We start from the raw sequence: 23,536 nt of genomic DNA on the forward strand, positions 1-23,536 counted from the left end.
TGAATTAGTGTTGCTGCAGATAGTGCTGGACACCATCAGTGCGGCCTCCTGTGGAGTGTTTGTAAATCTTCCATCATCTGTTGTGGTTCCGGGGTGCGTGTGAGCTTAGTGAGGGGGCCGTCCCCCTTCTTGCATCCTCTCAGGGTGCTTTCTAATCATGTCGACCACAGAGGAAGTTGTTTATGATGTGTAGGTGTATGTCCATGTGACCAGCCAGAGTGTCTATATCGTGAGATTGCAGGTGCAGATGCATGCCATGTTTTGGTTTATGAGCGCGTAAGTGAGTAACTACAGTGTGTGAGAGTGCCTCAGCAAATGTTTTGCATGAGAGTCTATCTCCCTTCATGTGGTCACTGAATCTTGCCACAGTTAGCATAATTGTGTTTACAGTAAAGCTACTGCCTACTTCTGACTGGCGGTGGAACAAACACTTACTGGATCAGAATCACACCAGAGGCCAAGTGCTGGAGTGTGGGATTTCAACAGTGTGCTTTCAGGTTTCAAGAAAACACAAAAGACCACTTCAACATTAATCCAGTTTACGTGGTCAAATTTAAATTTCATTTGTTTTTATGAAATGAGTAAATCAACCCTAACCCAGACAAGCGAGCAATGCTTCTTCCACAGTATCAAGGCCCAAAAAGTGTAAGGACATGCCCACGCTGACACACAGTGAAATGGCACCTTGTTCCTCCATTTTGGTTTGTTATCTACCAAGCTATCATTTGGATATTCTAAAAAAAAAAAAAAACACTTTTGAGATTTCTTTTTTTGATTACATATAAAATAAGACCAAACTAGATTTATACTTCGGCATTAAATGGAAAGGCTATACCAATGTGTGTAGACTATGAAGATACCACATAGGAACCTCAATTAGCAGTGATCGGATTGGGCTGCTTGTGTTTTCTGATGGTGGTAGAGATTATTGAGAGTGAAAACAATGTAATGAAGTTGAAGAAAGACTCACAGTATCCTTCTCTTTTTCAGTAACACACATCTAGCAAAGCCACTGTCAACCTTCTGATCACCACAATCCCTGCTCTTTATTAATGAATGACAGTCTGTAGTCGCCTATTATAGTAGCACGATGAGGCCAAAAAGTAATGTTACCAGTAAGTTACCTGGATGTAACTCCAGCCTACCATCACTTCATATCACAAAGTAACATTGATCTGTGAATTTGCAAATAAACCAAAATCACCAGCTAACCTAGCTAACTATGTACAGTTTGTGAGTTTTGAATCAAACTTGACTCCTTGATTTCCTCAAACGCTCCTTCTCTATTTTAATATAAATAGTGTCATAGGCTTGAAACTCTATATCCCAAACTCTTTAAATTAAAAGCAACAGTGTTTAAAGTGAAGAATTGTGCTAATACTTCACTGCTGTTTCTTCCCAACTCAAATACTCAAACAAGAAGAACTTGTATAAAAGCCTGTCTGTACAGTCTGTGCAGGTTCTATTCCTGATCGTGGTTACTGATCAATAATCTGTCTCACTGTTTTAAGCATTGGTGGATCTATTCAGTCTTAATTCCCCCAATCTAGACACTGTCTCCTTAAGCTGCCTGATGTTTCATATAACTATCAGACTGTTAGCCATGGGGCCAAGGTCAGCTTTGCTGCCAAATCTGTCTTTCCGATACACCCTTCAGGTTTTTCCATCATCCTGTCCAAAATAATATGACGAGTGAGTCAGTCCATACGATAATAAAATCCCGCGATCAGAGTGACAAGTGTTGAGCTTGAGCAAATTTTTACATTCAGGGATGTCGGAAAGCTCTGGAGGTGGATGGAACTCTGATGGAGATTGATTGATACCTCAAACCACATTCCCTGCTGAGACTTAATTTTTCCTGTAAGCTGCCCTGATTCTGTTGATTTTGAAACTTGAAGAAAACCCCTAAGGCAGATTGGGGGAAATAGATACCTGTTTGCTAGATTATGGTCTTAACCGTGAGCCAGCAGTCAACACTCCATACACTGACATCAAAGAGAGATTACAAGAAATCTATGAATACTATGTGTTTTCCCACGTCCTCATCTGTCTTTGAATGTTGCATGAGTCGCAGTGCTGTCAGTGAGTTCATCACCCTGGCTATATAATTCTAAACAGCTGTTTTTACATGCTTGTGTGTCTATACATTCATGTAATCCTGTTTATATCAAACCGTGTATGACTGTGTGTGTGTGTGTGTGTGTGTGTGTGTGAGATTCTCTCCCAGACTGACATTAATCCCAGCACACCACACCACACAGACAGACGGTTGTTGATTCCTGGATTCCTCTCTCTAATCTGCTACCGCTGCTGTGGTTTACTGCAGACAAACTGACGGTTCGCTGCAGGGAAACGGCTCTACATGACATGTTTGTTTCCAATCAGTGGAAGGATTAACTAAAAATAAATAGGGTCTTCTTTCCCAGGTGACACATCTCCGGCATGTTTCCTGCAACATACACACATTGCCCCCAACTTTTAAATGTGGTCTTGCTGCTGGTTAATCCAGCGATAGGTGCTGCATTTAAGTTTGATCCTACCTCAAGGTCGACTGGATTCTGGTAAAAAGATGTTTGGCAAGGGTGCACAACCGCATGTCAATAACTCTGTGTGCAAGATTTTACTAGCTCTCTGTGTGTGTCCTGTATAAGTTTGTGTGTGTGTGCATATGCATGTGTTTTCTTCTTTGAACATCACGCTCTTTTGTTTAAATGTCATGACTGCTTTCATTGAAGAGTTAGAGCCATTTGTTTGTCTTCACTGTTTCACAAACACCTAGGTCATCAAGGTTCATAGTAGGAGCAGCATGTTGGAACCAGTGACGAAATTCAGTTTGGGATGCGAAAACAAAGCTTGGGAAGAGAATGAAAGCAAGAACCAGAGAGACTACAAATGGGATGAGAGACAGAATCATAAAGGATTGCATAAGGAATGATGAAGGAGGTATTTTAGGGAAAATCACGTCATGTCACTGTGATCAAAGTGACAAGCTAGATAAATGTCTACTTGAGGATATTAGGCAATTCTTTACTGCTGCACCTAATCACCTGCAATCATCTACAGACTTGCTTTTAATGCTAGAAAATGTAATGTAATGTAATCAGATAACTTTGATTCAAAGCAAAGGAAAACATACAGTAATGAAAATGACAGTCTCCATTCTGTCAACTTTGTGAAGCCAATGGATAGACAATAGTTTTGTTTTTTTTGTAGCAGGCAGAGCATTATTCCATTGTTAAGAAACATATCGGAGTAATCTGCCACTCAAGGACAAGTGTGGGTTGCAAGGCTGGTTCCTGCAAATGGATGACAGCCGCTCTGTGACACAGGAAGTGAACAGGATCATCTGGCTAATGAGTCCCCAAACAAACATCTATATGCAACGGGAGCCAGCGAGGCTGTGCAGTGAGTAAACTTCACTCCCCGACATTTTAAGAAATGCATTGGCGACTGATGCAAGTGTCCATGGGTTTTATCCTCTTCGTCAGAGTGTCCGCCTCCCGTACCCAAGGTGCCAGTTCGAGTCAGGACCGTGAAGTACAGCTGTGGGCCGGTTACATGTACAACTAAGTCCAAATCATCATGGAAGATGTAGTATCTGACAGTTACTCTACATGCAAGAAAAGAGTATAATCACCTTTTTAAACCTGGCTAAACATCTATCCCTCATCTGTTTTTTTTACATTACATTAGCACTTATATACATATACATACATATATATATATATATGTATGTATATATATATACATACATATATATATATACATACATATACATATATATATATACATACATATACATATATATATATACATACATATACATATATATATATACACATATACATATATATATATATATACACATATACATATATATATATATATACATATATATATATACACATATACATATACATATATATATATATATATATAAATAAACAAATGCTAGAAAGTCTGGGTTCATATATATATATATATATATATATATATATATAAAATCACTGGTTGAGCATGACCCCAGACTTTCTAGCATTTGTTTCAAACATTATTTTTATGGCTGTTGAAAGGAGGCCACAAATCCACAATATTGCATTTTATGAGATCTTGCCGCTTATAGAGTCTGTGCAGAAAAGTAGGTATTGCATTGTTTTTTTCCATGTATCTTAGGAGACAAACGGAATGAGAAGCAACATGGGTAAAGAGGTATGATCCAAACTGCTTTGTGACAGTGACACATACACATGGACTTAACTAATTATCAGTGTTTATAGATGTTTTTTGGTTCATTGGTGGTGATCAATTAAAGTCTCTTCAGTTTAGTTATTTAATAACATGCAAACTCCTAAAGTGTATGAACATGTATTGTCATTATTCATTAACTAACAAACTTTCAGGTTAAATATGAGGGAATGGAATGTTATCACAGCTAATTTGCATATGAAGGGAAGACATCCTATTGTAATATAGCGTTCATCTTAATTAACCACAGAAGTAAATGAATATCATCTGTATGTAATCCAGTGGTTTCGGTTTACAACTTACTGAGTGTTTTTCCAGGAACATGACTAGTAACAACATAGAAATATTGCGCATGGTGTGAGTTTCCTGCCTGCCTCAGCCCTCCAGCTCCTCTTTAAATTTAGGCTTCAAACTTACCTGATGAAGCAAACTCGTAGCCTCTCCCCTTGTGTCTTTTCTACATTTGCATATGTTCTGTGAGCAGCAATTCACACTATATATATATATATATATATATATATCTCATCTCCAAGTTATTGCAATTGTTGTCGATGTTTTATTATAATTATCAGATTTGTTTTGTTTCTTCCCTTTACTTATATTGTTTCATTTACTCTATCTGGTTTTATAGGCTCACATGAGATTTTTAACCAGCATCAACATAATCCTTTAACATCTTAAAGCATGTTTTATATGCTTCATTGGGTTGTTGCTTTTGCAAATAAAAAGACAAATAATTATCATCGCAGAATTTCAGTTGTATGCATACACTGTCATGATCGCAAAACAGGTGTTGGTTTATGGTGGGATGCTGTCAAGGGTTTATTTCAGGACAAAATGATTAGGAACACACACACACAGAAAGGAATTAAACCCATGACAGAACTGGATAAGTGAACAATGAACATTTCCTTGTTTACTTTAAGTTAGAGTGCTGAAGTCTGTGCCTATGTTTTCTGATGGCTCATCGTTCCTGATTTTGTTCCAAATCCATTTCCAACCACAGCTTTCGCTTTATGAACCCGATCAACCTGTTACGTTACCCAAGCTTTCCAGAGAATTAAATTATATGACAAAGGTGACAGCTCACATGTAGGCTTTGAATTTCAAACTTGTACTCATTTTTGGTCGCATTCAACTAGAGTAACAATACTTAACATTAATGTTTTACTTGCTGTACATTCCTCCAACATCACACCGTATTTGTAAAGAGAGGCTACCACGCCACAGACAGATCTTTGGCCGATTGTCCCTTCTCACCGTCCACAACGTAATATGAGAATTCATCTCCTGATGTGCCCAAACAGCAGACAGTCCAAATATTCGCTGACAGGCTGCAAGTTCACGACGCTGCAAAGGGGGGAAAGCAGTGGGAGCAGATAAAATGAAACGAGATTACAGCTATAAAGCCATGTGGATCTGACAGACATGCTGAGGACCTTCCTGGTAGTGCTATGTCTTGGGGGTTAGGATGTTCTGTGTGGTCGGATCAAGGCCAGCCTGAGAGAAAACTGCTGCTGTAATCGGAATATGTGTTTTGTAGCGCTGATAAAGATCAAATCTGATGCATTGCATAGCAGATGACATCGGCCTAGTTTGACAGAGTCAGAAAGATTGCCAACCATGATATTGATTTCCATATGAGTGTAAAGGGGAAGTTTTGTCATTCGAGTTATGGAAAGTAAAACATCTTGGTACGCTGCCTGTGGCATGTGGTCACAATTTAATTACACATCTTCCAACTACAGTAACTTGTTTGGCTCCATGATGTAGACTAAGATTACCCCCCTTCAGTGTTTGGCCCCAAACAACTGTTCATTCTCTCAAATACAATCCTAAAAAGAGCATGAAATATGCAACTACTAAAATCTACATGATGACCAACAATTTTATTGTCTCCATAATTTGTTACACAAAGCAAGGATCATCGAGATTATAATATTTAGAAACTACACAAACAGCCAGCTGGGGGATAGCCATGACTGTTTCATCACAACCCACTGGCCAATCAGACAATCAGCCAACCAATAACACAAACCACCAACCAAAGGGCCAGTCGATGAGCTGACAAGTCAGTGAACTAATGAGCCAACTAACCAAAACAACTACTGGCTGACAACAATTACTTAAGGAGATCAAGTAATTCCAGTAACAAAAATTGTTTCTTAATGGTGTGGTGCCGAATAAACAAGAATGAATACCTTTGTTAGGCCTGACAACGCCACCTCCTAGTAAGGGCAGGAGGAACCCTTTAGAACCCTTAATATATAAGGTTGTGTGTCGTGAACTCTGATCCCCCCGATCAGGAACAATTACAAAGAGGCATGTAAGGCAAAAGTAAGTAAATTGTATTACAAGTATATTGTTAAAATCCCCGTTAAAATACCAACAGCATAAATAAAATTAGCCTGGTAATAAATTTGTTGAAAAAAAAAAAAAAAAGACAGTGTTACTCTCCTCAAGGTAGGAAGGTCAAATCGGCTTGTACACACCACCCCGATCAGCGACTGTGGTAGACAGAAGAGGGAGACAGCAGACCCAACACCAAGAAGTACATGCACTATACACTCAACATCTAAACTATTCACTACACACTTACCATCTAGATTATTCACTACAAAATAGCATGCAATGTTGAAGTTGAGTATACACACACACCACTATAGAATGTCACCCAGTGCAGTCTCACCACGTAAAGGGGGGCAGTGTGCCGATATGGACCCAGCCTTGTATAAAGTCAAGCTGAGGATATACAGAGAGAGGAGAGCAACCTGTATTTAAACCACCATCCAAAATATGACAGAGTAGACACCCAATACAGGACATCTATTCCAATCACTATGGGACACAATAGTGAGCAGACATCTTAAAAGTTACTGGAAAACCATTTAACAAAAGAAACAAAAAAAGGATAATAGAAGACCGTGGCTGGTCTGGTCTGCCTTTAAAAAACAAACAAGACATTAGTTGCAAGTTCCGAAATTACAGTGCCTTGCAGATAATTTAAGGAATAAAATATAAGCCTACTTTGCAAGGTTACACACAGTCCTGTAGCACAGTAATGCAGCAGGGGGGGGGGGGGGGGGGGGGGGGGGGGGGGATCCCGGTGTTAAAAATAAAAAAAGTTATAAATATCCTGACCTAAAACTCATTAAGATACACAGATAGGCACATGTATATCGTTTACCAGTAACTCCAGATCCCCACATCCACAGCTGCTGATTTGTGACCAAGTCAGCTGTAGACTGAAACATACAAATAATCTTTACTAAACAGAACAAACCACAGGTTAAGAAAATGCTATTAGCATAGCAAGCATCAGTAACACACAGACAGGCGGTCACATAAGTGAAAACAACCTAGCATTAGCTGAAACTATTCAATGCTACACCATACAGCTTGCAATGCTGACAATCTTCTCAATCTTCTCCAGTTCCCTCCATGGAGGACGGGACACTCATTTCTGGCTGTCACCCTGCAAGGTGTGCTCAGTGGAAAGCAAAGGACTTGCCACTGAGACTAGTAAACCTTTTATCACTTCCTGATTAGCTGCAGGTCACATGACAAGGTCATATGGCCATGCATGTGCACCAGTCACCTGCCTTACCACAATGGCTTGAAGCTTTGTTTCTTAGAAGTATACAGCGGACTGTTGCACCGAAAGCTGTGCCTCTATCTGTTTATTCACTGCAGCAGGAAAAGCAGAAAAGCATATTTTTTCAATAGCTTGAGACAGCAGGTGTAGGGCATTTTCTCGTGATAAGTTAAATAATCATCAAATTTGATGAGAATTGATAAGGTGATCGATAAGTTGTTTCAGCTCTACTGTCAGTGGAACACAGCGTCACAATGATTATAGGTTAATGCCAGCAGAACAGCAGTGGCATGCCAATACTTCTTCCACTGAAGAAGCACTCAAACATAATGCAGCAAGATAATTATTCGGGCCGGGATTCTAGCATAAGCCGAGGTCAATCTCAACACCCTCACCCTGACTGTAACTGTTAAAAAAGAGAGCTAAGTGTGTTCAGTTTCAGAAGTAAGTCAGGTCCATAATTAAGGTTAAATACTCAGTTTTGTGCAGTTTTGAAGTGTTTTCCTCAGAGCTCTGACTGGAATTCTTTTGGCTTTGGTAGCTCTGACCAATTGATGTTACTTCCACTTTACAGAACGATCAGTATGTAGCCCTCCTCCATCCCATTCACCTCCTGCTCATCAAATCCAGGCCCAGTTCACGCTCAGCAGGAGTCTTCTCCTCATCACATCCAGATCCTCTTCTCATTCTCTTCATCCCTTCATCACCACCACCAGTATCTAGACTCCATCTGGGGGGATTTCTATACCTTTGCGGCTTCACCATCTATTAAATATGTCGTCATCACGATGGTGTCTAATAGCCAAGTGATATTTTTTTGCATTCTTGTATCGATGTATCACATGTCAATAAATAATTGTTGTTCACTCAGTCAAATCTCTTCTGATTGAAATTATGACGTGCTGAGGGTGGCCCTGAAACATATTGTTTTTTAAATCTAATCAACCATGTCATTTGCTATGTCATTTTGCAGCACTTGGCTTCTTCACTTTCGTGCAGGGAGCTGACAGTCTCCAGATGGCCTGACTGGCCACCAGTGCTCCTGATGGCCGGGCCTGCAGCATCTTAAGAAGGCTTGAGCATTTCTGAATAAATAATATAAATAAAAGAAATTAAATGATCAACAGTTGCAGCAAACGAACTAACACTGACTTGTCAGATGGTCAGCCAAAAGTGACCTTATGACAAGCCAACCAGCCAACCAGCAACCGAGGACCAGTCATTCAACAAACCTTTAGGTCAACAAATCAGCCAACCAAACAACCAAGCAGCCAATCCATCTCCTCGACATGGGATGGAAAAAATACGAGAGGAAGGCAGAGAGGGATGAAATCAGGACCATATGAATGACATTACAGCTAGTCTCAATTCTGGGTGTGTTGCTTGTTGTTGCTGGTGGTTTGGGAAGTCTGGGAGCCTCTGCTGATTTAGGTCTCATATGTTAACATTGTCCTGGCACGACCCCTTTGACTGAGTCATCCCCCTGCCATCACTGCATTGCAGATCAGACCCACTGACTGACTGACTGACATTCAAATATTAACGAGACACTCAATTCCTCTTAAGAATTTCCAAAGTCTGTTACCACTGAGGGCTCTGGGTTGATCAGATGGAGGGCTCTGAGTTGCAGGTGTCCTCATGAGGATTAGTGTGTTAATCAATGTTACTTATAACTCTGCCCAGGTGTCACCACATCTTAATGGAAGCTACTTGATCCATCTGAGACGTTTTATCCAGGGATTACACTGAGGATTGCTGCCGCATGACTCGGATGGGGATTCCCTCTGTTTGTGCATGTGTATGTGTGTGCATGAGGTAGTGTGGTTGCAGGGATGCATGTATCTGTGTGTGTGTCTGCCTATGCCAGTATTGTCTGTGTCTATTAGTGCAAGTTCAACCACAGTCTTTCCTGTTTTTAACTTTATTAACATTCGCTATTCCTCTGGGTATAATTTGAAGTCCCATGATTAAATATGTGGGCTAGCCAGCGATCAGAACCCTAAATACTGCAAATCTTTAGTCAAAGCAATGGGGATTTGTAGGCATACAATCTAATTTGAAAGGAAAACATTACATTGCATGAGCCCCATGAGGGAAGTTAGAAAACGGAGAATGAGTAGTATGAGTACAAGATGGAAATGTGCAGACAAATGACAACATTGTCAAACAGAAATACACTGAACAAAATTATAAATGCAGCACTTTTGTTTTCGCCTCCATTCATCATGCAAAAGGCCTATTTCTATTTCTCTCAAATATTGCTCACAAATCTGTCAAAATCTGTGTCAGTGAGTACTTTGCCAAGATAATCCACCCATATCACAGGTGTGGCATATCAAGATGCTGACCAGACAGCATGGGCATTGTACAGGTGTGCCTTAGGCTGGCCACAATAAAAGGCCACTTGAAAATAGAAATCATCTGAATAGACAAAGATCATACTGCCTAATGGTATGTCTTCCCGCCTTGTTGTCATACATACCCACATGCAGACACCCAACTGCATGCTAATAAAAATCTGATATATTTATAAAATATAACATAATATACTTTGTCAGGGATAGAAGAAGTCCTGCACTTACACCCATCTTTGTCTCAGGTGTTTTCACAAGCAGGTTTAACCTGATTCCTATCAACCTATGCTGGGAAGTAAATCCAGTGTAAACTTTGATGAAGCCTCTTTTTATATTGGATTGCAAAAATCATTTGAAAATTGTCAGCAGAACCCAAAAAAAAGCCTAATCCTCACAGCCATAGCTGCCTTAAATAATGGGCCTGAGAATGTACTGTTGTCTTTCATTGTACGTTGTAAAAGGAAAAGGAAAAGGGAATATTTCCTTATTTACAATAAAATAAAGTCTAAGTTTAAGTCAATAAAGTCTAATTAGTGCCAGTTAGAAGAAATACCATTCTGAAAATGAGCATGTTTTAGCGATGGTCAAAACAGATTTTACAAGGTTACATTTAAATATAAGTAAATGTAAACTAATAGATATGTGTATGTATGTAATAAATATAGGATTTCTTCTTTGCAGCTTAGTCATTATTAGCGCATTTCTGGTAAATCATAGTGTTTTTAATGTCATGAACTGTATCTGAATTCAGAAACATCGTCTGACTATCTTTACATATTGGTGTATTGACTTTGTGTGGTATTAAAAAATGTATGGAAATGTTTGTGTGAAATTTCCTTTCCTGAACTAGAGCTCAGATTGAGACATTCTTCTTTTGGTTTCAGCACTGGCCAGCTATTGGCTCAGTGCTTGTGAGACTCAGCTGGCTTGCTGGCTTGTCTAGTGTGCCAGCAGTAGAGAAACCAACTACTGGGGATTATGATAAGCAATTTGATGATATGCCTTTTTCTGTGCTTAGGGTTGATAAATGTTAGCTGCTAATGGTGGCTCATATGAAGACGCTCATTATTTGGATTGACCCTACCAAAGAGCCACAAACACACATACTTACAGGCAAAGTTACACACATTCACACCTGGAAGTTGCCCAGTACAACCACAGTCTGATCTGTTGGACACTGAGCAGCTCCACAGAAGCAAATGGAGGTTAAGTTCCTTTCTCAGGGGCACCTCAGTGGTGGAAACATTCCTGTTCCCATCCACATAAAATGTAAGCACATTACAGGGTATTGTTGGAATGGTTGAAAATAGTCTGTGCTTAATCGTAAACAGGAAAATATGACATTCTCCTGCCATTATTGGGTGTATTAGAAGCATTTTGTGTGAACATGTAACATTTAAGACTGGCATAAAATCAAAGAAAATTTGTGAAATTACTTTTTGTAAGGTTGATAAAACAATCTCACCACAAGTTCAGTTTTTTATCTGTTCTGGGGCTTTCCGTTGTATCACACAATTTCCATTTTCTGAGCACTAAAGATCAATTATTATAGTGTCGAAGGTCAGATTTTTGAGCTATCCATGGTGCTGAAGCCAGGTCAAATGGGACATGTACTAGGTCAGGGGGGTCACCGTGATATTCTCTTTGTAAAGGTTTGCTTCATTTGGTATTTGATAGATGGAAGCCGGGAGAGCGAGAGATGTATTTGAACCTGTCGGGGTGACCGACTGACCCATTAGGATGCCCTTTAGATGAGTTATTAATTTGCCAATGAGTGTGTCCTGATTAATATACCTGGCTGACGACTTACACGTTTTCACACAGACATAGACAGTCTGGTACACACACTCTCTGCCGACAGCTCATGCAGGAGATGACAGGGCCTGGTTACAGTAATAACCCTCCTGCTATCTCACGCCCATGTGTCTGCAGTATAGCTTGTAAATCTCACTCTGTTATTGTTTTAATAATACTAATGTTAGCATTAGCCAAGTGGTAAAATGCAGACATCAAAAGCCAGAGACATCTGAGCTATATTGGGGTGAAGACAAAGGGCGAGGGCCCAGCTTGTGAAAATAGCTGTGCTGACTCAGCAGAGGATTGTGTGTGTGCATGTGTTGCCTAGGTTGGTTGTGCCTTTGTATGTGTGTTTGTTGATGTGTGTGGGCACAAATTTACCCACTGATAGTGTGTGAGTGCGTGGGTATCTAAATGTGTGTAAGTGTGCAAAACACTAAGCAACCTGACTGCACGTTACTAAGCCCTCCAGCTGCTCGGTAAAAATGACTTCTCAGAGCTGCATTTCCTACAAACCACAAAGTCTCATAAAGCTGAGCACCCATAGTTAACTAATGGTGTTCACTTCTATATTAATGCCTCTGGCGCTGCTTGTTTGGGGGAAAATACCCTGATATGTTTTCCAACACTTTGTTTTTCTGAATCAACAGCTCCACCTCTGCGAGTCGGATGAGCCAGAGTGAGGACTGAAATAACGTCTGAGATGTAGCATCATGAAATCATAAAATAAATAAGTAAAATAAATGTACAAATTGGAGGTAAATATTGTACCTTTTACTCCAGTACATTTTTTTTACAAGTTCACTTACTACTTATTTTACAATTTAAGATGTTTACACTCAAAAGTAGGCCTACTGCTGAAATGATAAGTCGATTAATCAGCTATTTTGATAATCGTTGGGAATCGTCATTTTACATTTAGCTTTTTATCTTCTTTGCCATCTTTACTATAAGGAAGCCGGGAGGAACAAGTGAGTGAAGCTACATCCACATGACTACGTTTTCATTGTAAAACGCAGCACTTTTTCTACATTTACGCCTCCCGTCCACACTAAAACGCCGCTGACCCTGTTTTTGTTTTAAAACTCCAGAGTAGTGTTTTAGTGTGGACAGTGCGAAAACGGAGGACTTTAAAAACAATGGTGCAGACACTCACATTTGGTTTCCTTATTGGGTCTTATCAGTCCTCCCCTGATTCGTCAGGGCAATCACATGAAGAAAACATACAGTACATCATCAGCCTGGACTACCAGTAGTGAATGCAGACCTTGATGTCTTTGCCAGCAGCTCTTCCATCATCAAATCTTCTGCAACTGGGGAGTAGAAAATCTGCTTCCTGTTTACACCTGCACGTGCATGCTCAGTTTACGTGACTGTTCACGTGATGTGCGCAAAGTACTTTCACAGTGTTTACTTAAGGATCCGAATACCTACTTTATTATATTTGAAGACCTGTAGGCAGGAGTGAAAATGCATGTCAGCAATCTGTTTTATGCCATGTAGTGAGAGTTAAAATACATACCTACTTTGACATGGAGTGAGCCATTGCGTTTCATTGCCATAGCCCCTTGTGTTCTTACATATGTGAGTAATAAAATAAGCTGGTAAGTTCTCCTCTTCTGCCAAATGGGCCTATTTTATGCAGTGCAGCAAGCAAGTGTGTATATGGATGTGAGTATATGTGTTGTGTGGGAGTATGTGTGTACATGTTCAGGGTTGGGGTCCAGTGGATGCCAAACTTTCCATAATGTTTACTGACACAACACATTTTAATGGTTTCTGTTCAGCGCCAAGAATTGGGAAATCAGGTCACTTCAAAAGGGTGGCACACTACGGAAGCCCATTGTTTACACTTATGGCTTTGGCTATTTAAGTCTGAAACAGAGGAGCCCTATGGACACCACAGCTGAATTGTTTTGTTGTTGCAAAACTCTGTGCAAGAATTGTTTATTATTTGCATAACTAGTTCTTAAAAGTAGTTATTTTAGACATAAGTGAACAATTTACCATAAAAATTTATTTTTTCCATTTCATTAAGGCCACTTAAATATTACACTTTTGCAGTAATGCTGTACACTTCAGAAAGTATGGCAATGAAAATCAAAACTCAAAAACTAATCAGCTCCTTATGCATCTCCGCCAAGTATTTCTTTTCATACCCCAGACTTTATTTCTTTGTAACGTCAGAACAATGAGCTGAAAGCTGTGTGAGGTCCCGTCGTACAGCATGAACGTGTGAACCATTCTCTGGCCATATGCTGGTGAACGCCCAACTACAGACAATAGAGGAATTGTTTGGCTTCACGTCTGACATTTAAACAGTTTCTTTCTGGCGCACGCCGTGGGGCTTCATGGGAGACCCATCACCACAATGATCAAAACGGCTTACACACATAAGAGTGAAATAGTAATGTAATTCTCGTCATTATTCCCATCCTGTGCAGTCTGTTTCTTGTTTATTCTGCAGGTCGCTCTGTGCTGAGGTCTGCTGTGAGTTAGCAGTGCTGCAGCAGCAGTGGGCGGTTTTTCTATACAACCTATCTCTGTAATGAGCTGGTGGGCCGCTCTGATCGGGGTTGCAGTGGGGTAAAGGAACAGCGTGACTTCACTCCATAGTGGTGTTGAAATTTCCTAAGATTGTGGACATTATCAAATTTCACAATAATACTACAGTCAGGGTGGCCTGTTCCTCAGGTTACAGTGCAAGGTGGCTGCAACCTAATCCTGTGAAGTTTAATCCTCTTCACTCCAAACAACAGCACCAGCCTGACTTGGGTAATGTCAATACACATGAAACACTGTTACAAAAGTAGTTTTTTTTTTTATTAAAACGTACACAAACATAAATAAAAAAACACTGAATGGAAACAAATCTATCAGATGAAGATCTAACAGGTATGCTACAATCTTGTAGAAGAAACAATATATCCATATTGCTTTTGGCTAAGCAAGTGCACACAGAATTGTCAAAATCAAGATACATAAATATGGAATTTAAAATGAAGCCCCTGTGTTTTAATAATAAAAAGCGTGTCTACTATTTCCTCTAAGTGCTGCATAATGAATGTCATACAGACATAAAATATAAATGATTTTTACAGCCGAAAGGTCACTTTAACAATGGCCTGTCTCTGTACTTCTAGAGCTAATAAATAAATATTTAGTGCATATTCCCATTTACCTCACTGAAGAGCCAAATGAAAAACAAAATTTAAGTTAAAGATGAACCAAAGTCAATTTGGTTCTTCTAGTTAAAGAAGACAAGAGTCTATTCATGTCATTTATGGTCAGACAGTCCAGCTATCTGCATCGCTTGTTGATTGTCATAAATCTAACAAACAGATGTCATTCCCTCCTTAGTTTAAAATGACATTGTCATGTAATTGCCTTCAATGAAGAAGGCCACTCATTAGATGTCATTAAGACAGAAAATCGGATAACAAATGAGTTTTTGGAGCATGCACACGACCTTCTCTAAACTGGTTTTGTTGCTTAAAAAAACAATGTCAAAGTCAAAGTGAAACTTGGCATTAAACTTAAATAGTGCCTTAGAGATTTTGAGGGTGATATAAATCACAATATAACTGCCTTTTATTATGAATAGTTTCTGACTGTCAGGACGCCTCATTGCCTGCCTAGTTCACACTTACAAAAACCTTTCAGGAAAACATTTGTGTATTCACTGCTGTGTGTGACAGACCTGGGACTTTTGTTATTTTTATCCCGTGATAATCTGCTAAATACAAGCACATGCTCTGCAGACGGTCTACCAGCTACACTGTTCTTTTTGGACATTCTTTCCAACAATCAACATTGATAAATCCTTCCTCACTGCACTTCTTGCCAACAAACTTCCTTAGTAGCGCCCATGTGGTTTGTTTAATTAGTGCATAAACACATGTCTATGCTTAAATCTGAATGTTGTAATCTGAACTGAAATACAATCCCAATACAAACCGCAATACTTTTAAAAAAGTCACAAGAAAAAACATCCAGTGCTATTTTGGATGAAGTTGAGAGTTGTGTGTCGTTTTGGGGGGGAGTGGGGTCTAAGTGGCAAGACAAGTATTTAAAAAGCTGACTACCTTTTTCATACATTTTTACTTGTAATGGACTCCAAGGCCATTTGAACACATGTACAATACAAAAAACACACTTTTTTTTGAAAAATCAACATTATAAATCAATAACAGTGGTTCTTTGGCATATCAAATGTTCAGTAGCATGTCCGCTCCCCACGTGTTTAAATTTCAATTACCCAACTTTATGGCACCAAAATACGTCCCTTCTCCATCCCGGTCAAGCATCCAAGCATTGGACACATTGACAAACAAGGTGTCTCCCACCTCCAGATGGATCCCTCTGCCCTGCTGGGCGCAGTACATGTTATAGCTCGTGCTGTTCCAGCGCATGGTGCTGCCCGTCTTCATCAGCGTCACAGACTTGCTGTTCTGTTTGATGCTCTCGTGGTAGACATACTGGATGAGCTGGGTGTTGCTAAGATCCACGGGTGGATCCTCAGCTGGACTGCTGTCCTCTCGTGGTCTGTAGTAGCGGAAACAGGTCTTGGCATAAACATAGTAGAGACCTGAATCTTGTACCAGCAGTTTCCCCTTCTGATAGTCCATCCTGTGGAGGTATCCGTGTTCCTCATTCCACTCAATGGTAAGGGTCTTTGGCTCACCTTCTTCATCACAACAAGAGCAAGATAAAACAACAGAAGTTTGGGTTAGCTGACCAATCCATCATTTTTTGGGGTTTATCATAACCAAACAAAACAAAAAGGTTTCTGTGTATAGTCCTACATAAGATATTAACTAGATAGAAATTTTTAATTACAGCTTTTTATGTATTAATCCTTTTTAAATATGGGTGCAAACATGGAGAAAAATGTTTTCAGAGTTAGTATTCATGCAGCTAAGAATAAGTGAGAAACATCCAATTGTTGTGACATTATTATTAAATAGCATTTTATCATGTCAAGTCAAGACAGTCTCCCACTTTTATTCTTCACCTGTCATATGTTCGCAAGCTAACGTTAGCTCTGTCAGTTGGTTCAGCAAGCTAAACAAGAGTTACAGCGGTAGTTACTGGTCTAACATTTAGTTTGGTCCAACTAACTAGTTTGTGAGGCACAACTGTTTTAACCTAGTGATGCAAACAAATACGTTATAGCTAAATTAACACTGAATAAGGTTCTTTATTACAAAGTGAAATCAGATATAGCTAAATTTGTGTTTGTAATAAAGCCAGACTGACAGTGTTTCTTGTGCAATAGCAAATAGTAGGATATTAACTCAACTGGACTCACTCTTAGAGTACTCATGTTGCGCTCTGATTGGTAGATGAGCTGATGGCAGACCCTCTTTAGTTTTGCAACGTTTGCTTTTCCTTGTGTCTCTCAGTGCGTCCAGCACTGGCTCCGGCTGCACTTCCTGTAGAAAACAGGAAAAAATCATTAAACAAACAATGACTGACAGATGAACGGTGAATGGTATTCGTGTGTGTGTGTGTGTGTGTGTGTGTGTGTGTGTCTGTGTGTCTTATCCTACCCTGAGAAGTTTCCTAATTTGAAACTTACACCCACATCCGTAAAGAGAGACCAACAATTAACCCACACCCACAAAGTACTTTTTCTTAAAGTAAGAATACAGTTTTGACATATTTTACCACAGCTTTTCTCTGCTGTCTCTTTAAATAACTGTCTGCTTGTATGGAATTGTATGTATGTGTGTGTGTGTGTGTGTGTGTGTGTGTGTGTGTGTGTTCAGACAGTAAGTGGATGAGCATACATGGACTGCATGTCTGTGTATATGATCATCCTCGTTGCCTAGCCTGCAAACTTCTTATTACAGTCGGTTATACTTGGGGCATGAGGCTGTGACAGGGAAACCTCCTGGTCAGTTTACCCTTTCAGATAGATCGCGCTTCTCCGGAATTTGGAACAAATAGTATCTAGACTGCATTCAGCCCCGTGCTTATTCAATTCAAGGCCAATGACGCCGCCATTCACAGTTGGGCTGACCTCCACAGGCAAGACAGAGCATATACGCCCAAGGCAAACACGGCTTCCATGCCGGTAAACAGAATAATTTATCAGGTGTGGGTGTTTTTTTTTCTTTCTGTCTCTACCTACTATCAGATATTCACACAAGAGATGTCAGGGATGAGTGAAATTACATTTTTAAAGTTGTACTGCTCTGTTAGTTAGGAAAAAGGCCTTGTATTATTATTTCAGAGTAATTTCCCCTAATCCAGTTATCTCAGGTATTCTGGCAATATCATCTCAACCTAACCCAGAGCCAACACCTAAAAAAGAAAAAAGAAAGTGTTTAAATGGACTAGCATTTTAAATATACAAACTTAAATAAACACACATAGCGCCTCTGAGCACAAACACATTCCATGTACAGTCATCTACAGAGCCAGTCCTAGCAACACCATTAACAGGGTTATAACAATAATGCACCTGTACTGTGCTAATATTACTGTTCAGTATTTATTCACAACCCAAGTCCAGACAAATGTGCACGGCTCTCAAACTAAGATTAGCGCTGTCTGTCCTCCAAAAACAATTTGCTGCACAAACATGTTTATAGAGCAGCGTCTTGGAATGAGACAGGGGTAAACAACGTCTTGCCAGGGCTACCAAGTAATTGTGAATGCGCACCCAATTGGCCCTACATTGTGGGATCTATCTTGATTTGTGGTGAGACCACGTCATACCTCTTTATCCAGAGAGGAGAGATTATTTAAACAAAGTAGCAGCAGCTTGGCAGCTTCCTGATCTACAGTGTGATCTAGAATTAAAGTGCGGTACGGTGACAACCACTCTGCACCAGACGAAGTTGCTACATGAAGGAGAAATGTCCTCCTTGAAATATACCAAACTACGGCTGACTTGATTTGGTCCTGGAATACCACACTGCATACAGGATTCGGTTGAGCCCCTTAACTACACACCACATAAATCATTCAACGTCTCCATTATGTTGATGAGTGGTTTCTGAGATGCTACAGTAGAACAAAAGTCCTCTCACTCAAGCTTGGCCACCAAAGCAGATTGTCTCTTTGTGTTTCATACTGCATCAGTCAGATCTCCTTCTTACGCAGTTGGTCAGATCTCCACAGACTGTAAACATTCAGATCATGAGCCGTGTCTGATTCATGGTCCTATGTTCTCACCACTCCCGAGCTCGCACTGACCACAGCCCCAGCCCGGTGTAGGCCGGGGCTACACATCCTGCCTCACATCAAAGAGTACACAGCAAAGATGAACTGCAGAACTGACAGCTGTCCACTGAGGCCTGCTCTCTAGCAAATCCCCTGAACTGTCAGCGGAGAGCATCGGCGGTCTCAGAGCTGACCCTAACACAACACAGTGTGGGCCAAGTGGACCTGTCACCCTGACACTTCATAAAGCTCCCAGTACTTCTCCCTGGGAAACAGCCTAGGGCTAATGACACAATGAGCTCCTCAGTGAAAGACAGGCTGGGTGGTTTGTGTAAGTACTCCACCGGGGTTACCCAAGACAAACACAAATACCGGTACATAATTTCAAGAGAAATTAAAGCATTATGGGAAACCAAACACCAGTGAAGGAAAGCAGCCCTTTTATTATGTGTTTTACTTCCTGGATGGTTTTTGCTCTTGCTCTGCAAAACCTGTGCCAAAAAAATGGGTGGCTTCAGCAATTAAGAATTTGTACTTTACAACTCCCTTATGCTACTGCTAATCATTGAAGGAACCCTCTGCAACCACTGACGCCAATGAGTGACTCACTAATAGTTGGCGTAAACTACTTACTGTGCACACAGTGTCAGAAAGCGACTAATCTAACGTGTGGGAAAATCCTACATTTTCTTTTCTTTCTTTTTACCATTGCTTTTAATTAAATATTTAAGATTTTTCTTTTTATTGATAACTTACACTGTACTGTAACTTTTATTGTCCTGTTTTCTTTTTCTTTGTTTTTAGCTTTGTATTATTTTCCATTTAACTCTTTTAACCCTGATTGTAACACTGTAACTTTTATTATATTTTATGTTGCTTTTAAACTTTTACATATTTCCCTGTTGCTTTTATGTTTTATGTAAAGCACTTTGAATTACCTTGTTGTTAAATTGTGCTATACAAATAAACTTGCCTTGCCTAAATGATGTTGCCATTTGACACTGTATCAAAAGGTGGAAAGTTTTTTTTCCTGCTGTGGTCTGTACTCTCCCCAGCCTGTGTGACCACCTATGGGGTTCGGTGCTTGTTGTACAGAAGCTGTGGTATGGGCTGAAAACACACCCATGAGAAAATTATGTCTACTGTCAAAAATGCAGATAATTGACAAATTGAAAGCATGTGCGGTACTTTCCCCTTGAGAGTGACATGAGGAAATGCTTCAAAACATTTTTAAAGCAAGTTCCAACTACTGCAGATTACTGGTGGCGTCTACGACATCACCGTTGGCTCTGTAAAAGTTTGTTGAAGTAGAAATTGCAATAATGGCAATTCTTTCTGCTGATTAATAACTAATACAAAATGTTTAATACAGCAGCATTGCTATTAATATGAAAGACCACAGCATATAGTGCTGTACAAGGAAACCTGTTCAAATGTAATTTATCTGAGTGGACTGTGCTCCAGTCAGAGGGTGTGTTGTGTTGCTGTTTTGCCTGGGGTAGACCAGGGGTCAAACTCACCTCTATGGATCGACGTGGGGCTGTGGACAAATCTACCTGGGGAGAGAAACACAGGAGCCGAGGTTAGAGAGGAATAAATGTTAAAAATGCCATCACTAATCAGGACTATCTGTTATGAGAATGTTTCCCTGACAGGTGGAAGGACTATTTGAAAAATGTACAGAAAGGGGAGCAACAACTCAGTGTGGATGTTTATGGAGTGTGTGTGAGTGAGTAGAGCAAGAGAAACTATTTTCCGCATGTCTCACATTCCACCACAGCAGACAAAAGTTAAAGTGATTTGCAGTGCTATTGTCTCAGAACAATTAAACGTCTATTCTGGCCACAAGACTTTCATGCACGCACACAGATTGATGCACCAAAGACGCACAACAATAAAAGAACACCTTAGCCCTCATGTTCGAATCGGAGCAGCTTTAAACCTGCTCCGATCAGCACATTCCTCTGCAGGCACGGCGCTGTGCAGATTCCAGCTCTCCTCCCCATGTCCAGGAAGTTCTACAGGTGTTGAGGGCAGATGATGGTCCATTGCCAAACTCTAGTCCACACACAACTACTGACTCACGCTAAAAGTGCTACCATGTGCAGCTGTCATCGAGTTCGGGAAAAAAAAGGCTGCGTGTTAATCCAAACAGCTCTAACTCTGACCAACCGGAGGGCATCTCACGCTGCTGGTATTCAAGGAACACATCGATCACGCCCAAAGACCTGGACCCGCATCCCTCTCATCACATAATCACATTAACCCGACAAACATGTTTGTCAAAAGTGTTACTACACAAACACTATGCCATTTGAACATTGTTCAAATTCATTCTCTCTCTGGGATTTTTGTTTCACTCCATTGCCTTCCCTCCCTTTTATTTAGTTTCTCCCTCTGGCTCACATTCGGTACATAACTAGCAACTACCACACTGCAGTGTGTTTGTGCCAAAGACTAGACCAAAGAAATTTAACACACAAACACTGAGAAAGAGACAGAGGCAAACAGAAAGAGAGAGAGAGACAGATGCTCCCCAGGTGAACTCGCAGCATCCTGACGGAGCAGATATGCGGTCTGTTCTCTTGGCTTGTTGAAACATGACAATTATTCAACTGCAAAACCACCATAAAGTAACAAAAACAACTGCAGCAGAATGTAAATGTTATTTTACACGGTCACAGAAACAGCTTACAAGATCACAAAAGGTATTGGACCATGTAGGGACATATGTATTTTGATAGTATCTCTGACTGCGCTCACCAGCAATAATTTAGAACATCCAGTCTTCGTTGAACTTAGCCAGACGTTTCTGCCTCCAGACTCCTTGAAAACAGCCCTGCTTATGCTCAACAGTTTACAACTTCTGACACATATAAATTACAAATATAACCCACTGATGGCATGTAAACATACACAAGAGAGATTGCAGCCTGGGAGCCTCAAGTGAAAACATCTGTATTTTGCAAACAAGACATCTTGCAAAACTGACATGTAGATTTGCAGCGGAGCCTCTACTGGGACGCTGAGATGTTACCACTTCAAAACGGATTCACGATGCTTTGAATTGAGCTGCAGCCTCCGGAAAATATCGTGCCGAAATAACTAATCTCCATTGTACCTTTCATCAGGGGCTTTTTGAGATGCTATCTATCACTCGGTGTGTTTTTACAGCGAGGCAAGGAGTGTAACTGCCTGCCGCCAAAGCGCAGCGCCTTCAAAGAGACGCTGAGAGTGCACGAAACTTTGGCTCACCAAACTGCAGAACTGGCTCGACGTCGCGACTTTCCTTTTTACCTTCTGTAGATTACACCTACTTTACTTCTAAGAGCACACACCGCCAACTTTATATTGAGCTGGAAAACATATCTGGCATTTTATGGCATTATAAAATTGCGCAAATATTGCTGGACTATCGTAACTCGCTTGTAACCTAGTAGACAACTGTTGCCAGTATTTTTAGAGAAATATTTACACACAAAACCAAAGCTTGAGTAAACCTACACACATGCTGGCGGCAGTGAATGACTTTGCAAAGTGTCTCATTGCGCGCTGGAAATCAAAAACCAAACCACACCACGGTGTCACATTGTGCCTACCTCTTGCAGATAACCTGTCAGGTGTAATAAGATCGCCACACTGGAAGCCACCTGAAGCAATCCCATTATAGTGAGGGTCCCGAATAGGAGCGGCCGGTAAGTGGGCTCCGAGCTCTGCACCGGGTGGAGGCGGTGCTGCCCCGCTTCGATGTCGACGGTGTTCCGCAGGTAGCCTCTGTACTCGCTGTGGGTAGCTGCCATGATGCGCGCTCTGTGTGCCGTTCAGCCCCGGGGCCAGGTCCCAGACTCAATGCAAGGAAGGAAAGTGCGCCTGCAAGAGTCCCTATAATCAGCGGTGGGTGGGCTGAAAAACTTCCCTCTGCAGCCAATCAGAGGGATTCTCCGGTAGAGACAGACGGATAAGACTCAAGACTCTGAATCGACCTGTTCTCACGACAGGTAAAGCGAGTCCTCTATGGCTCCAGACGGTTTTCACAGAAACGCATGTGATCCACCCCTTGTGGGTGTCTACACCCCCGGTGACACACTCACTTTGAGTTCTGTTCAACAGGGATGCAGAGGAGTCGAAATTATGTAAAGAAAACCAAATAGTTATTCTATTAAGTAATGTCGAATGACCTGTTAGTCATCAGTTGACGCTTATGAGCACTAAATTATTTCAGTCAAACTTCACAACAAAAAACACTAAATGTCCCAAGAAAATATGCCAAAAACTATCAAATTTGTATAATTTGAAACCACAGTTTTATTTCATGACTGGGTTTATCTTTTAAGACTTAAATTAATGTCGCACTTTATGACATTTTACCTTT

At 40.5% G+C, this 23,536-nt stretch overlaps 1 protein-coding gene and 1 long non-coding RNA gene across 3 annotated transcripts; one reads left to right on the plus strand and one right to left on the minus strand.

Moving 5' to 3' along the window:
- Positions 1 to 7,873: 7,873 nt before the first annotated feature.
- On the plus strand, positions 7,874 to 8,650 carry LOC123973255. The gene is made up of 2 exons (XR_006825575.1): positions 7,874 to 8,284; positions 8,415 to 8,650. It is a non-coding gene; the product is annotated as an uncharacterized LOC123973255 (long non-coding RNA).
- Positions 8,651 to 14,812: 6,162 nt separating this feature from the next.
- On the minus strand, positions 14,813 to 23,070 carry tnfsf11 (TNF superfamily member 11). Of its 2 annotated transcripts, none has more exons than XM_046054102.1 (4): positions 22,764 to 23,070; positions 20,685 to 20,720; positions 17,303 to 17,426; positions 14,813 to 16,675 (listed from the first exon to the last, which is right to left on the minus strand). In XM_046054102.1, the coding sequence occupies exons 1-4, from the start codon at positions 22,962 to 22,964 to the stop codon at positions 16,242 to 16,244; spliced, it is 795 nt and encodes a 264-aa protein (XP_045910058.1). In that variant the 5' UTR covers positions 22,965 to 23,070; the 3' UTR covers positions 14,813 to 16,241. The 2 variants fall into 2 exon arrangements, with proteins under 2 accessions (XP_045910058.1, XP_045910057.1); XM_046054101.1 differs by having other exon boundaries at positions 14,813 to 16,678.
- Between the last annotated feature and the right edge of the window lie 466 nt (positions 23,071 to 23,536).

This window comes from Micropterus dolomieu, linkage group LG07 (genome assembly GCF_021292245.1).
Source record: "Micropterus dolomieu isolate WLL.071019.BEF.003 ecotype Adirondacks linkage group LG07, ASM2129224v1, whole genome shotgun sequence".
In the NCBI taxonomy this organism is placed as follows: domain Eukaryota; kingdom Metazoa; phylum Chordata; class Actinopteri; order Centrarchiformes; family Centrarchidae; genus Micropterus; species Micropterus dolomieu.

Bases quoted from the DNA above. Each gene is read 5' to 3' on its own strand.
- tnfsf11 (XM_046054101.1), bottom strand. From the start codon at position 22,964: ATGGCAGCTACCCACAGCGAGTACAGAGGCTACCTGCGGAACACCGTC. The intron at 20,721-22,763 runs GTAGGCACAATG...TTCTCTCCCCAG, and splicing joins TGACAGGTTATCTGCAAGAG to GTAGATTTGTCCACAGCCCC. The intron at 17,427-20,684 runs GTGAGTTTGACC...TGTTTTCTACAG, and splicing joins CCCCACGTCGATCCATAGAG to GAAGTGCAGCCGGAGCCAGT.